This window comes from Limulus polyphemus, unplaced genomic scaffold, assembly GCF_000517525.1.
Source record: "Limulus polyphemus unplaced genomic scaffold, Limulus_polyphemus-2.1.2 Scaffold1819, whole genome shotgun sequence".
In the NCBI taxonomy this organism is placed as follows: Eukaryota; Metazoa; Arthropoda; class Merostomata; order Xiphosura; family Limulidae; genus Limulus; species Limulus polyphemus.
This window is the reverse complement of record NW_013667429.1, coordinates 36,357-53,422: the sequence shown is the minus strand read 5'-3', so window position 1 is coordinate 53,422 and position 17,066 is coordinate 36,357. Positions and strand designations below refer to the sequence as shown.

General features: G+C 32.6%; 1 protein-coding gene across 3 annotated transcripts in view; it reads left to right on the top strand.

The window, feature by feature from the left end:
- LOC106465052 (molybdenum cofactor biosynthesis protein 1-like) overlaps positions 1-17,066 on the top strand; it is an 81,313-nt gene that overhangs the window by 39,532 nt on the left and 24,715 nt on the right. For all 3 annotated transcript variants that reach the window (XM_022392865.1, XM_022392864.1, XM_013925245.2), the window contains exons 3-4: positions 603-770; positions 3,497-3,589. In XM_022392865.1, the coding sequence (XP_022248573.1) occupies positions 603-770; positions 3,497-3,589 (261 nt within the window). The remainder of the gene's footprint in view (positions 1-602; positions 771-3,496; positions 3,590-17,066) is intronic.

The window sequence follows — 17,066 nt, the reverse complement described above, 5'->3', positions numbered from 1 at the left end:
ATCGGTCTTGTTTAACAAAATCTGACTTAGCTATAGCTGAATGTTTATGTAACATTGTGGTGCTGTAATGAACTTGTGTATGTTTTGAGCCTGTGTATCATTATGTTACTAAGTGTAAGACTTTAGATTTTAATTTTTTTAGATGTTCATTAAGAAGGGCATTCAAACAGTTGATTTATAGTATCAATCAATATATAGACCAGGGATAGAAATAATGAAATAAAATTACATTCACTTGAGGGAAAGCTATCTGGAAGATTACTTTCCCTCATGTAAAGTTGCATTTCCTCATGAATTGTCTTTTTTATTTAATCCATGGAATATGTTCACTTTCATTGGTCATAACTAAAAAGAATACAGATGGATCAAGCATTCCTGATAGGGAAAGCCAACTAAAAAGATGAAATTCCTCAAGCAAAGTTAAATTCCTTGGGAATACAGCAATGTGATATTTCAATCCCTGTAATTTAGAGTATTGCCAGGTTCTGCTTATAAAGATTTGACACATATCTACAGTTGAGAATAGTTCTTAAACAACAAATACTATACATTTCACTGTTTATCTTGTTAATTGTTCTTTAGTGTGATCTCTTTCATAACAGGTCAATACTGTATGCCAGAAGATGGTGTCAAGCTTACTCCAAACAGCGGACTTTTGACAACTGATGAAATAATTACCTTAGCAAAACTTTTTGTACAAGAAGGTGTTCAAAAGATAAGGCTTACAGGAGGAGAACCTCTCATCAGAAAAGATGTTGTTGATATAATAGGTGAGTTGCAGTCAAATATTTATTAAAGAAGATGTATAAAATTCAGACTATCTGAATATGGTTATGAAATTTCTTACTGTCCAGATGTGGGTATATTAAGAGCTAAAACAATAATTAATTTGACTGAAAGCATTTCTGAATAAAAATATAAATTTTGTTTTGTTAATTAAAAATACAATATAATTTTGGTTTAAAAAAACAACCAAATAAAATAATTTCTTTATTGATTGGGAATGAGATGGTAAGGTGAAAATACTAATCTTCATTCTTCATAATCCACTGATATACTGTCATAAGGAGCATGGTTAGGCTAAACCAAAATGGACCAGATATTCAGATCAGTGATATTTTCTTACATTAAAAAGTACAGTTAAAAATAGATTGGTTACTAACTTTGGTTCTATAGGTGATTATATCAAAATTAACTGTTCAGTAGAAGATGTAATTTTGCTAAAACAAGCTTGCATGTTAATTTCTGTAGTTACAGAATCTAATAAAAGTGGCTTTCAGACACTATTTCTTAAGATATGAAAGATTATAGTATAGATACAAAGTCTGGAACTGTAATCATACAATACTGTATATGATACTTCATAAGTATGGTAGTACTTGTAGTAGGAATGGGTCAGATGTTCAATATGTGCAATAGCATGTAAAGAAAACTTTATAAGTACTTTACACACAATGTTGAGTAGTAAACAAACCAACTGCAGAGTAACAAGCCACCAAAGCACTTGAGAAAATCGGTAGATTAAAAACAAAATGTCACGAAACCATAAATTTGTCTATGTGACTGACTGACTAATGTTGGAAAGGCATAGCTCTCACTGTCTTTACCTTATGCAAATTTAAATGCACATGATTGAATTACGTTACCTTAGATAAAAGCATTTTTCTTATAACCTTGGTAACAACAGGTAATAAAAATAACCATTTTCCAACACTACTAATGAGCTAATAAAACACTAGTAGCCATATTTTGCTATTATAAGCATGCTTTGTGAGTTGCCAAGTGACAACCTGCCCTCATATCACGTGCAGGTGCACGATTGCCTATGCACATGTACTATATGATCAGCTTGCAGCTGTATCAGTTAGATAAAAAATGTTGACTATGTAGACTCTCTAGATCTAGGTTCTAACTATGATCTAACCTTAGAAAGTGGAGTTTTCAGTTCTATACACCTGACTCGAGACTTCTGTGTTGGACAAAGCAATTCTATCAGAGCAGTCTGTGCCTAAGACATGAGTCTCCTACATGAAAATGAATGCTACCACTACCGATATCTGACATGACTTTACTTGAGTGCTCTGGACTGAAAACAACCACAATAAGTTGTATAATTTACCTTTGCATAATTTGCAAAATAAGTGTGACCTATTTGTACTTGAATCACTGTGATTTTTAAAATATGCCTTACATGGAAACAAAAAGACAGAAAAGGGGAAAATCTTATGTTAATAACCATCTTTATTCCAGTGATGAGAGCATTACTGCAAGTATAGAGATAAGGTTAGAAACAGTAATGCTGAATATGTGAAACAAGCCTTAGCCATTAATCCAGCCAAAGAAAAAGGCTGCCACCTTGGCTAGATAGAAGAAAAACTATAGCAAAGATATCAACAAAAGCCAGGGAAGGTTGAGAAATAGTTCTAAGAAAAGCTACGAGAATGATAGGCCTAGAGCCCAGTCATTCTGAGACTTAGTACCAAAAAAGCTATGAGACAAGTGTAAAAAAATTAGGAAGTAGGAATCGGAGCACCAAAAAGTAAGGAAACAGGGTAGGAATGGGCAGGTTAATATTACAACACTGGGTGGTTTTTGACACAGTGCAACCTCAAAGTGGTTGTGGCCATCATTCCACCCATTCCTATTTCTTATTTTACTTTGAACATTGATCCAATTATAGACTTGAATTGAGTTTGATCAGTAGCTAATCCTTTCTAAATGCTCAACAAATTTAAAAATTTCAAAAATCAGCAGTTTTGATACTATTCTTTTAGCCCATCCCTTACCAGTCAAATAGCTATAATGTTTCCCATAAGCAAAGTATGACTATTGGAGCTTCCTGTCTCACTTCCAACATAAAACACCCCCATTATGATGTCATGCATTTTGTTAGGGGTCACATAATTTGATTACATACATGTATTTGTACTTGGTTGCTGAAACAAAGTTTACAACAGAGAAATTTAACTATATACACCTTTAATTTTATTTGCACAATTACCAATTTAAAAAAAGCACATGAAGTCAGAATAGGCAGAACAATGGCCATACCAAAATTGAGGTGGCACTGTGTCAAAAACCACCAAGTGTTGTAATGTTATCTCACCCATTCATACCTTGTTTCCCTACTTTTTTGGTGCTCCCATTCCTACTTCCTAATTTTATTTTAAAATTTGTTTACATTTGTAAAGATAAGAGTGATTGAACAAGTTAGATATAAAGACAATAATGTTTGTAAAATTTGGAATTGTAGAGCATAATATGAAACTGGTTGAACAACTTTCCATGTTACATATTTCTTGCATATTTTTGTTTAAAATTTAAATAATTGTTTGCTACAAACTTTTTGACTGATGGCTTGTATTAAATATTCTCTAGCGATTGTTGATTATTTTCTTGTGTCTTGCTTCAAATGAAGTTAAAAAGACATTACATGATCTGGTAACTACATTATTATCCTAAACATTCTGAAACCCTATTCTTCTGTGTGTTCTAGGCCGTCTGGAACAAATAAATGGTTTAAAAACAATCGCAATGACAACAAATGGGATTTTGCTTAACAGGAAGTTACCAGAACTGAAAAGAGCAGGTAAGTATTTTGTAACTACAAATATATGCTAGTATTGTGTATATAAAAACTTTTTAGACAATTCTAAACGTATGTGTGTGCACTCTTAATTTTTATAATAACTTAATAGTGTATGTGAAATACTGTGACTTCTTGGATAACTCAGTCACTTCTGCTTTATCTTAATTGATGATATGAGTTCATTTTTAGGCACATAATTGACATTTCCAATACGATACCTTACCTTTTCATGACACAATTTTCACTCACCTTGGTGCTCCCACCTACCCTCATGTAATTTCTTGTGGTATAGCTGTGCTGTAGCATGCAACAACCCTCCCCCTCCAATAAGAGTGTGACACACCCTCCTAGTGCAGTTGACTCTCTCTATACTGTAGAGTATTATCATTGCTTCTCGATATGGCATTCCAGTTTGCAGTTCTTCTCAATTTTTGCCCTGTACTTACAATTCTCATCTGCACTTTCAGTTAATTCTAATGTGTTTGACAACTCTTACTTTGTTGTCAGTTATTTGCTGCTTACTTGGTATTTTTGGAATATATTTCTTTTCATTTCCATGTAATGTTACTACAATGCCCTCTGTTTTGGATCCAGCCACTACTAATCTACCACTACTTACTATTACTGTGGGTGCGGGCTCCACACTTTTCGTGGAGTATGTTTTGCTATTGGTGCATTGCAAAGTGTAAAGTATTTTGCCTCCTATTACATTTCCTGGAACCTCAACCAGATCTTCAATTTCTGGGAAAATCTGGTCCTGACAAAGAGGATTTAGATGGCCTTTTCTCACCTCCAGCCTTTACTGTGCCATCCCCATGCTACCCCCTCTGGATTTCCCATGTCCTCCTTCAGCTTTTTTAAAAAGGATTTCCCAGGTGTGTTACCTATTATCTCTCTTTCATCCACTTCCTTTCTGAGGCTATCCATTGTTCCTCTGAGGGAATTTTCAGCAGATACACGTACCCTTCTTTTTCTACATTGGTGCACTTCTCTTCCTCAGCTTTATCCCTTCATGCCTGGCTTATTTGTTGTTGGGATCTCTTTGGCAGGGACACCTTTTTGTCTCACCCGTGTGTACCTCCTTCCTATTTGTAAGACCTACATCTGGCTCTTTTTTACAACAGTCTATTTTTGGAGATCTTCCTGATAATTTAGAATCTTGGGTGGAAGCTGCACGTCAAAATTCCTCCCTTGTTTTTCATTTTCCCAAGCTTCTCCTATCCCTGTTCCAATGTCTCACCTTCCTGCATCGTATCCACCAGTTTGATCGATTTCAAGTGTCTTGTAAATTATTTTTACAATAAAATTGGTATTTTTTGAACACCTATTTTTCTCAGAAAATATGAAATACATAATTTTATTGTTTGAAAGTACTGGTGTTTCCTAAAAGAAGGTCCTAGTTGCACATGTGTGATTAGTAGGCACAACCAGCCTATTGCTTTTTGCTGTGTAGGGTTCCCGCTCATAAGTGAAGTTGAATATTATTTCAAATTTCCAACTTTGTATGTCGTGAAATACATTGTCTTCTGAAGTAATGTATCTATTTATTTTATAGGTATATGTGAAAGTGTTAAGATTTATATAGTAAATCTAAACAAAATGAATTTAAGGTATACGATCTTATCTATGTTCAGAAATAAAATTTCAGATTTCCAGAAATATTATTCTGATGCAAGTTCGGTAACAGTGACTACTAGTCTAACAATTTCATTCAAAAAAACAAAGAAAATTACAACTGTATTAGATTAGTACTAGTGAAATATGTAATGAAGGTGAGTTCCTAGAACAAGAATGAATTCCCAAAAAGTTCTTTGTTGCAGCCACCACTGGTCTGAGTAGTTCTCATTATAAAGATTGGGTTTAGATGCCAGTGTTTAGAACAGCACAAATAGCCTATTGAGTAGCTTTATGATTAAAAATAAACAAACAAATTGTTGTAAATGGCCACTAACAAGAATGAAGTGGGGGTTCAGCAATCATAGGATTAGCAAGAAAGAATTACAAGATAACCAGCCCATGGACAGGAACTTGTGATTACACCATACAGAGAACAAATGGTCTAATAAAAGTAAACAGATAATCGACAATTGGGAAAATATTCTTTCATAAGCATAATTTGAAGAAATATTTATAGCTATTGTACAGTCTTCTTGTCTAAGAACCACATTGAACCAAATAAATAAAGAATAAGGTTTTATGAGAAAAAATAGCATGAACCAATTACTTTGTACATGTTATAAGGTTTCTTTATATGAATTTCAACTGTCAGCATCATATAATGTCACTTGCCACTCCTTACTACCTCCCACATCACCACCACCAATGCTAAGGTGTAGTACTTAGTCTCGTCTGCTTTGATTGGTCACTGAAAAATATCACAGTGAAGTGTGAACGTTACTTAGTGACACAGACAACCAAATATAGGACGCTCTCACTGATTTTGATGTCACTTTCTTTGCATTTATCAAATTTTGGTCTTGATATTCTAAGCATTTCTTAGACCAGTAAATTTAACACTTTGTAACAGTATACTTAGACCCTGCATCATAGGTGAAACATAGCCCAAAAGAAATAAATTCCAAGTAAAATTAAAAAAACAAATCGACACAGATGGAATTCTTGGAAGAAAAGCTCAACTATCCTCATCTATTCCTACTTGCTCTTATACTAGGGGGTTTCAGTAATTTTTAAATAATGAAAATAAAAAATATTTATACACCATTAGATTTCACAGTTAGTAGATTCACACTGCAATTTCAATTATGTATATAATAATTAATGAAAAACAATTAGAAATCATACTTGTGAATTGATCTTTTGCATCACGTGACCTTCTTACTGGAACAATGCCAACAAAATGTCAGTGACTGATATCAAATTATTGCTTTACATGGTAACCTGAGACAGTGTGAAACCAATGTCGAGGCAAGATAAATGTAGTCCCAATAAAATCCACCAATCTCAAACTCATATGCATGGATTCATATTATATGGATAAATGAAATAGAAATTGTCAACAAATAAATGTTAAAAATGAAGTAAAAACTTGCCTTTGTACCTCTGAAAGTAAAGGAGAGATGTTGTATTCACATTGGTTTTGAACATGAAATACCGTGATTGACAGAAATGTACCAGTAGTAAACTCCACTTTTCAACATCATTTCTTGATGTAAATTCATAGCATCAAGTTCCAGATTCTAGTTTTCCAAATATTTAATCAAAGTACAAAAGTGAAGGAAGCAAACATTTGTTTATGAATTATGAAGGAAATTAGTAATAATAAGTGTGAATATATTACTATGATATTAATAAAGAAATGTTATATGTGAAGGTAATAACACTACATAAAAAAGTACTAGTATGAAAATCCTATAAATATATGGTTATAAATATAATGTATTATGTCATTTCTAATATAATGTGTTCGCTAATGTGATCAGGTGAAATTTGTTAATTAAGCCCTGCCGGCACATCAAGCCATTACCATTTAGCCGGTGACCCATAGGTGTAGTCATTGAGTTCAACTTCGCACAAGTTAAAAATGAATTTATTTTAAATCTATGTTATGCAGCTGCAAGTTAAGTACATGAGTCACCAACTCAAGGAATTTATATGTGGAATAAAGAATTCACTCAGAGACAGTTATAATATAAACACAAAATAACTTGTATTTCAAATGACTGATCAATTCTTCTACATCAAAACTCCAAGTTTTCTTAAAATAATCCAAAATCAAAACTATCAAACTTTTCGTTTTGGATACTGATATGCTTGTTAATCAAACCTTTGACTATGTTCATTAACATGGATACAACGTTGAATAGGTTATCTGTTAAAGTAATACAAGAATTCCCTTCAGTCATAGTTTTATTATCTCTTAGCAATTCTATGATATATTTTATTAAGTCTTATTAAATCTTCAATACAATTAATGTTTTTCATATTTTGTCTGTTTTTCAATATTACTTATGGAATGGACAAGTTTCAATTTCAGAATTTTATTTTAACAATAATTATATTCTTAAAGCAAAAGTGGAAAATATTTTCAAGACTGTTGTCCTGTCTTTACTAAAGTTGTTTGCATAATTATTCATAAATATGCATAGAATACATCAAGTTAATAGCCTACATTCAGTTTTGTGAGCTAGTTTATTTCAATTTAATACAGACATTGATTGTATCACATCTATAACTTAGAGTTGTAGTATTCAGTTGTGATTATTACTAACTGATCTTCTATATGTATATATAAATATATATCTATAAAAATCACACACTCATTTAATATACAAATGAAACTTCCATTTTTCATACCACTTTTATCATATACTATTGTAATACACGTTCTTTTGCTCTAATCACACCTAATGATATGATGTATAACAAATTGTTACAAAGTCAACATATCATTTGTTTACACCCAATGATATGATGTAAAGCAGACTGTTACCAAACCAACATATCTGTTTACAACTCCAATTCATCATTTTTTGACATGCTGTTGGTTGGATTTGGGCAGAAACATAGATATATTGGTTTATGTATTATGTAATACGCACCACACGGTTTATTGTACGGCTTTGTTTCTACAAATGCTGTGGCTAATAGTCATAAATGGTTGTTGTGAGTTTTCAAATATAAAACTCTTCTGGATCTAATGAAATCACTATGATCAAAGTAGGGCATGAAGAGAGCTATTGTGTGATGTATCACTGATTCTTATTGGTCCAACCAATTTCAACTGTCTCTGGTTTTTGGTTCTAACATTTGCTTACTGGTTGCTGCCAAATGGCAGAGGAAAAGTTTAGCAATCATAGCTTTTTTATTATAGCCGATTTACAACTACTAGGAGTATGGTTGCCTTGAAATAAACTGTGCAAACTTAGCGTGTAATAGTACTGTAGATGTACGTTTGACTTGTTTTGAATATATATTATTTTTAAACAATTGTGTGTTGTCCATTTATTGTTGAAATTTATCACCAACAAGTCACAGACACCTACTGTTAAGAATTTGGCCCCATGAAACTGATAAAGGCCAAGAACTATAATTCTCTGGGACTCCTTACTTGTACCAAATCTAGTAGCAGCCTGCTTGATGATGACTCCAGTCAAAAATGACAACAGTGGACAGTGGTAAATATTCAGAGAATTTAGAAATTTATCAGAAAATACATGTAAAGCCCAGTCTATCATTGGATTTACTTCTTGTTACTGTGTTATGCTGGTTTTGGGGGATTCCACTTTTATCAGTAACCCTGGACAAAAGCAAATCGAATGATTAAAAATAGGCTTCAGAAAGTGGTGTATTGCATATTATGTTCCTGATTTAAGAAGGAATTATAACTTATTCAGATATTGTACTCGTATATCTTTATTCTCTGACCTAAACTAAGCTAATTGAGTATAAATGAAAGCAAAAAATCAAAGGTAGGCACTAAAACATCAGAAAACAATGCAGTGAATCATCAGTTGTGTATGATATTTTCAACCGTACTAGCTTAATTCTAAATATTAGTAAGAAAAAAGTATTTGAGTTACATATGTATGAAGTGCTCATTCATTCCCTTATTTTCAAAAGTGTATCAAGAACAGTTTGTTTTTATTTTTGTAATGTGACAACTTATAGCTATTATTAAAATATTGTTTATTCATTAATTTATATAGCACAAACGATCTGCTCTATGATGTTGAACAACTTTATTCAGTTAGTGTTCACAATGAGGGACTAGAAAATATATTAGGAAGAAGAATAGTTCACATAAAACATTTTGTAATGGAAATTCGTTAACTTTCTGCTCATTCTCCTTGGCATGTTCATGGATGATGTCTTTTGTTTAGAAATTAACAGAGTTTCAGGCTCAAAAGTAATTTCCACTTTTTCTGCAATAATTGTGAAATAGAAGTTATTGTTCAGGCAGAGCCACTATGTACACAAGGTGAAGGCAACATAATTTTTTGGCAGTTTGGGGATTCACCATAGTAAAAAATGGTCATGTACAATGAGAGGAGACCTTTTCAGTTTTAGGAATACTGCTTATTAGTGCAAACACATTCCAAAAATATAAAGAAAAAGTAGGACAAGTATATGTGTATAGTTTTTTGATTTATTTTTACAGTATCATTTTCTTGTTTTTGGCATAATATAAAGTAAATGTTGTTTTAACCTTATGGCTACCAGGCCCTTGTAAGGATTTAATGCCACTATCGGTATATTTCATTCCAAAAATAAAACTAGTGGATGAAATTGTTTGAAATTTGACAAGAGTTTTCCTAAAAGTATGAAGTTTTAGAAAAATAAAACATTTAATTTTAATTTTTCTACTTTTTAATAAAATTCGTTATTTAATGTTGTTATTTGTACTTGGACTCCAAATAGTTCACCTGCAAGGCGATTTTAATGTTAAGTTTAAAAATACTATTAATTATCTTACAGTTTTCACATTTCATTTGCATAATCTCTAGGACCTCATAAATGAATATCAAAAGTTTTTTTAAGGTAAATGTTTATATTTTATTTTCCATTTTCTATACTATATCATTAACTCTAGCTATTATCATCATCATACAGTGCAATGAAATATTTAAAATTAAGAAATAGAAATATGTACACCTTTTAACTCTTCATTGAATAATCTTAAAATATCTTCTTTGGGTCATATGCAGAATTTCACATCTTTATCTTTTCACTTATAGTTTATTTTTAATGTTTTGTTTTTCTTTACCATGAATTATTTATGTCTACACATATCAATGGGTACCTGTGGGCAATAGAACGGTATAAACAGCAGAGATATCTTAGCCTCAGACAAAATATTTTTTTTATATTCACTTAAAATGAAAACTAAGAATATAAAACTTTGAACTAGAATGTACTTGATGATAATAATTTCATTAAAATAAATTGATAGTAAAGTGGTTTAATTAAATTTTGGATGTAACTCAGTAACGCTTTGTGATATGTGCAGAAAGGAATTTAAAGAGTGTGCCAGGATTCATAGGGTTAAATTAAAATAGTACTTTGCTTCAGTATCTATAAATGAAAGTTATTACTATTAGTTTTGTAGGCTAGTCAAGTTTAAAAACACTGAGATGCTTGTTTAGTATTTATACATTATAAACTATGACTTTTTTGGGCAGTTTAACTTAAATGTTACAAATGTATAATTGTTTCATACACAACACATTTTTGTATATAAGAAACAATAATATTTCCTATTTTATATATTTTTTTATTTTAAAGAAAATGCTAATGGTCTTTATGAAATAAAAGTAAAATTAAAAAGTACCTTTAGTACTCATAATACAAGTACAGTAAAATGTCTGTAAACAATGAATATAAACTGTCAGATAACTATATATATTTGCTGAAATCCCTAAAAATAGACATGGAAAGAATGTATACAGGCAGAAATGGAAGAAGCTGGAAAACAAGAATTTTGATTAACTCAAAAGGCAGGGAATTTGAATCCAGATCACTATTGCTGATGCTGGCTGGGAAACAAGAAGCTATAATCATTGTTACATTTTTAATACTTGAGTCACAGTCATAATTAATCATTGCACAAGAAAGATACTTTGATTTGGCATTCATAACAAATAATGTTGCATATATGCCCAGATGAGAAAAGAGGAACAGCAACTGAGCATAAACACTACCAAAACTGGAACGAATCATCTCCCACTATGGAACCTGATATTATTGTAAAAGGTTTTTGTCAGAATGAATCCATGCATAGAGTCAGGTATAAAGTACTAATAGGGATGGTTATGCAAGAGTTTATAAAAGAGTTCTTTATGCCTGATCAGCCAAGAAGGTCGAATGTGCCTACAATATGGTCAGAAACTACACTAAAGTATTGCACAACATTGCTAGTGAAGCACAGAAAATGCAAAATATCTATCAAATTCTAGAATAATTTGCTTCAAAAAAGTGCAAGAGGCATAATTCTGATAAGGTACAATACCTACGTTCTCATAAAGAGCTATTCTTATTCAGTGCTGCCCTCTGTATACAAAACATTTTGGTGGACCATGGAAGCATCTTCCTGAATGTGATAGTGATATATATGATAAAAAATGAATCCATTCAGTTGAGAGTAGGGTGGTGGTGTTCTGTAACATTGGTGTAGATGATATGTCTTCCAATCATTTTGATGCTCCATCTCTAAACAAGTTAATACGAGATATTGTAGCTTTGCATTTCACCCCTTTGATTGTGATCTCTCATCATACCCCCACATGGATGTCGGTTCCCAGTGGCTGGGTTTTGGATTCAGAGCTGACCAATCAACACAAGTCCTCACACATGGAGTGCAGGTGTCTCTGTTCCCCCACTCAATTGGACTTTTGTGCACTACTACTGTATTGTGTATCATGGTGGAGGAACTTGTAGGTTACTATGTTTCTTCCTCTTGCACTATCCCTCGAAGATTGTAATATACTGAGGATGTTATTGCACTAGGGTGTTTCCTGTGTGATTGATTTGAGTGGGCTATTTTCACTATACAGGGAGATCTTTAATTTTCTCACTTTGCTATCACAAATAGGTCTGTATGTTATATACCTCTGGTCTGCTGAACTTAGGTGAAGACAGCATGATCCACTTTCCTACTTCCACCTGATGGCTGGCTTTTGAATTGCAGTTTCCTTGCCACCGGTATGGTCCTCTTTTCTACCCTCACATGGATGTTGGTTCCCCATGGCAGGGTTTTGGTTTGTATTGGACTTACTGACAGTATGATCCTCATCCTACCCCTACATGGATTTTGATTCCTGGTGGCTGGGTTTTGGATGCAGTTAGCTTGCCATGTATTGACCATCACATTCTCACCACTACACCTTGGGGCACATCCTTTTTCCTCTCACCCACATTACAGTCATTTAAGGAATTCTTATTCAGAATCAAGTGGTTCAGATCCCTATCCATCCATTGTTCTCTTCCTTTTGGACATGCTCCTCCGATTTGCTACCTATGTATGTGTTACCTCTTTCCACACTGGACAAAGAGTATACCAGTCCCTCTTCCTATTCAACGTAGAATTCTAAATATTTATGTGAGCGGAGGTAATGTACCATATCAGAAGTTATAATTTTTTTATGTTGAAAATGTATTTCTGACAGGTACTTACCTTCTCTCACATTTCACACCCTTCCTCCCCACTGAAAACTGGTGCTTCAATTTTCTCTCAAAACTCAAACTCCGTAGATTCAAACAGAGGGAGTCACATGCATCAGGAGGGTGTGTTACACTCCTGTTGGTGGAGGGTTGTTGCATGATGATTTACATCAGAGACACAGTTGAACCATGTTGATTGTAGGGAATGCTGGAGCTCAAGACTTGGGCATGCAAAAAACAGTTTGCATATAGAGGGCAGCACTGAATGAGAATAGCTATTTCTGTGAGAGGAGGTAAGTACCTATCAGAAATACATTTTCAGTATAGGAAAATTATAACTTCAATACCACAGTAAAAATTCTAGTAGTGTAAAAAATCTTGTACATGATTTAAAGAATGGACAGTATCATGTTCTTGGAAGCCATGAAAAATGCAAGCCTTATTTTCCTTCATCAGTCAGCAGTAACAATGAAATAAACAATATCCTAAAAATGTCTTGTTCCATTCTCATAAGAATTATGACTTCTGTAGACATGTTTGTATGAACATCTGACTGACTGATTTCAAATGATTCTAGCTACCTTGCCAAGTTATATTATGCATATTGTTTGTTTGAAAGCAAATAACTAGATCATGTGGAGGTGCATATCACTGGTGTTGTAAAAGTGCTAATTTATCATATCAACTGGGAATCAAATGACAGACTTTAGCTTGGAAATCTTCTTTCAGCATAAGCTCATCTGCTATATTGAAAAAATGTGCAGTGAAAACAGAGATACAGCATTGGCAATCACAAAGACGACTGCAGATGCCCAAGGCAAAAAAAAAAAAAAGCAGAGAAAAGTGCTGTGAAGCTATAAGCGAACAGCTTTGGCAACCTGATTTAACAGAAAATTAATATCAAAGCAGAAAAACTGAATTTTTTATTGAATTTCCGGTATCAAAGGAGATTTAGAGATAATGTTGAGAATAAAACAAAGGGACAGAATAGAAACCCAAAATGGAAAGAGGAGAGAAGTAAAAAATTGACAGCTTCACACTTTGGCAACGTATGCAAGATGAGAGAGACAATACCATGTGCCTATCTCGTAAGATGTTTTTGTACAACATTGACCAGCTGTTGAATATGACAGACAAAAATGAAAAAAATGCAATTCTTGCCTATACCACTGTTACAGGTGTAACTGTCAAACCTTTGGGACTCTTTGTAGATATTGAAAATGGATTTCTTGCTATCAAGATACACAAACTTATGTGATTTTTTGAATCACATGTTATTTTGGACAAAAAGAACACATTTTTATGTTCATACTAGCTAAAAATGTCATTTACAAATGATATATTTACTTCAATGATAATTAGGTGCAATAGAAAATAGAAGATCAAAAGAATGTAGTTAGAGTTTGAATATTGAACAGTTGTAATTAATAGAATACTGAAATCCTGATTAATTGAAATTACCATCTGTAATAAAAACTGTCTAATATATATTGGCATATAAAGTCTAAAAATGCTAATTCTTTCACTGTTATAAGATTCCCCCTGAACCTGATTATTTTTATTTTCAGCCACTAATACCAGAAATAATAGATCTAATAATACCAAGAAGCATGATTTTGTAAGAACCACACTATGTTCTTGAGGGTAAGGGAAAGGTGGAAGCCAGGAAAAAAAAATAATGAAAAATAAAATAAACACTTTCAAGTACTATGATAAATGTGAATATACAATATACATTGGCTGGGATTCTATACATTTTCCTCGAGTCTTAATGTATGGTAAAATTGAATTGTATTGAAGAGCCTTGTAGATGGTTTAAGTCTATGTTTCGTACATTTTTGTGGGTCTTTGATATGGAAGTGGTCCAAAATGTTATCTGTTACAAAGAAATGTCGACCAGCAAATTGTCACTTGCTAACCATGAATTTTACAGATATTTGACACATTATCGGTATTGTGATCTGCATTTGGTGTTGTGTATGTGGGAGTTTTCAAACAAATTATTTTTCATACATTTATATTATGAATCAACTGGAAGTATTTTCTAGTGTAATTAACATTTAATAAATATTTTGTTCTTCTTTCATTTTATTAGAGTTTACATAATACATCTACATTGTTTATTCTGGTGTTTTTCTTATGAACTTCAACCACACAAAATTTGGATTGACGTTAGTTTTCATTATATAATATAAAGAATAGTAACAGGGTTGGATTGGCATTTCAAAGGACCAGTCTGGTCAATATCACTAATAGTTCCTCAATAATTTTTCACATGCATTCTTTTTAAATAAGAATACTTCAAATGTGCCATTCCACAAGACAATTGCCTGGTGGGCCAGTCTGCCCCTAAATATGAAAGAAATGCATTAGGAAATGTGTTTATCAGTATTTTCTATATTAAGCAGCTATTTCACTGTAATATTACAAATATTAGTTTTCTTCTTTTGGAGAATGTAGGATTTCAACTCTCTTTTTTTTTTCTCTACTTTCGGTCTGTTTTGAACGTAACTTTCTCTAGAAACTACTACTAATTTACTGCACAGAACTTCAGAATACGAGAAATTTGTAACTGTTATATTGAACACTGCACACCCTGTTTCATGAAATGTTCCTTTGGCTGCTAAGAGAGAAACATGAGACACCTATTATTACGGCAGTCACATGTTAGGTCTTAAGTTTTATATGTTGAGCTGAAAGTCAAACATTGATTTGAAATCAGGCCACTTTGTTATGGGACTACTTATTTTTCAACATACAGTCAAAAATGCAAATAAAATCTGTAAAATGAACCATGAATATTTTCACACCAATCTAAGCTTTGCTCATTAAAAATCCAATATTCCATTTAGTTAGTTTCTTATGTAACATCACTGTAAGCTTTTACATTCATCAAGATTCAATAACTTCATGTGATCATAACCTAAACATCAGAATTACTAGTGGATCCCAGTGACTTTTTAAATACATTTATATGAACAATTTTTGTGGCAAATTACTTGATTGTCTATGATTTTATTGGTTGCAGAAACCATAACAGGAGTCACCCAAAAATTTGTAACAAAAATAGAATCTACATTATAATTAATTCCATTGATTACTTTTGGGATTCCCTGGGTATTTTACATAGAAAATTAGTTATTTCAGCCAGTTGTTTAGTTGGGTTGGTTCTTTACACTGAGTGTTAATTGTAACTGGCATTAACAAAATCATCTAGTACAGGCCCAGACATTTGAAAAATGCACAAGTGCTGTAAACAGCTCCAACCAAATAGTACACAGGAGCTGTTAGTGGGCTGGTATCTTATTTCTATTCTTTGTTTACATTGGACAATAAAAGTTAATTTGTATTGACTGAATTGTACTGTTTTTCTATGAAGTGAACCTGTGATCACATTTCAAGGGCAAAGAAAGGGTAAGAGACATACATAAGGCCTAGTACATTAATTTGATGATTAAACAAAGTAGCAATCAATAAAATCTTTGTATCCAAGAAAACTGTAAAATTTATAAGCTCCTTAAAGTCTGACACATAACATCTTGACTAGAATTATATCATAATTACTCTTTTGTAAGTTACAGACAAGAGTAAAATGGTATTTAAATTTTTTACTGGGAAGTAAAACATGAGTTTCACTATTTGTTCCAAAAATTAAGTCACAAACTTCCATAAATACACATCGTATAATAAAATCGAGTTAATTTGAAATAACTGTATTATGCATAGTCATTTGTATGTACCAAGATCCTTTGTCCTGTTTGTGTTTAACTGTTAGCTAGTGGAGCATACCCAGTCATTATACTCGCACACATTGTGTATAGGATAATAATTTCTATCAGAAGTGTGACATCAAATGATTTATGAGCAGTCAGTTCTTGAAGAGGAATCTCATCTGTTTCAGCCTCATCATTTAACTTTCTAAACATGCTGGAACCATAATCATCCTCATCATGATTTCCATAATCATTTAAATCTGCATCACCAACAGAATCAATTTCATTGTATATGTCTGACTTCCATTTCTTGGCTGCATATTCTATAGACAAGTTAGAAGAAATTATATCAAATTTTCTTTTTCTTCATTTTGCCATAAGCTTCTCAAAGACTGCTTCTAATATTTGTTTCTTTTCCTTGTGTATCTATACAAAATCATTTCTTTCAATCAATAGGTGTTCCACTGTTGCATGTTTTAAACTGAGCCTTTGGTCAGTGGGCATGTGGGTAGGATGACTAAACCCTGCCTCAATGACAGTATTACTAGGCCCTATGCAGAATAATATTTCCACCAGCATATAAATATTCGTAAATTCCTTCTTTCTGTATAGAGGCAGAGATTCATATTTTTGACCTCATTCATGTA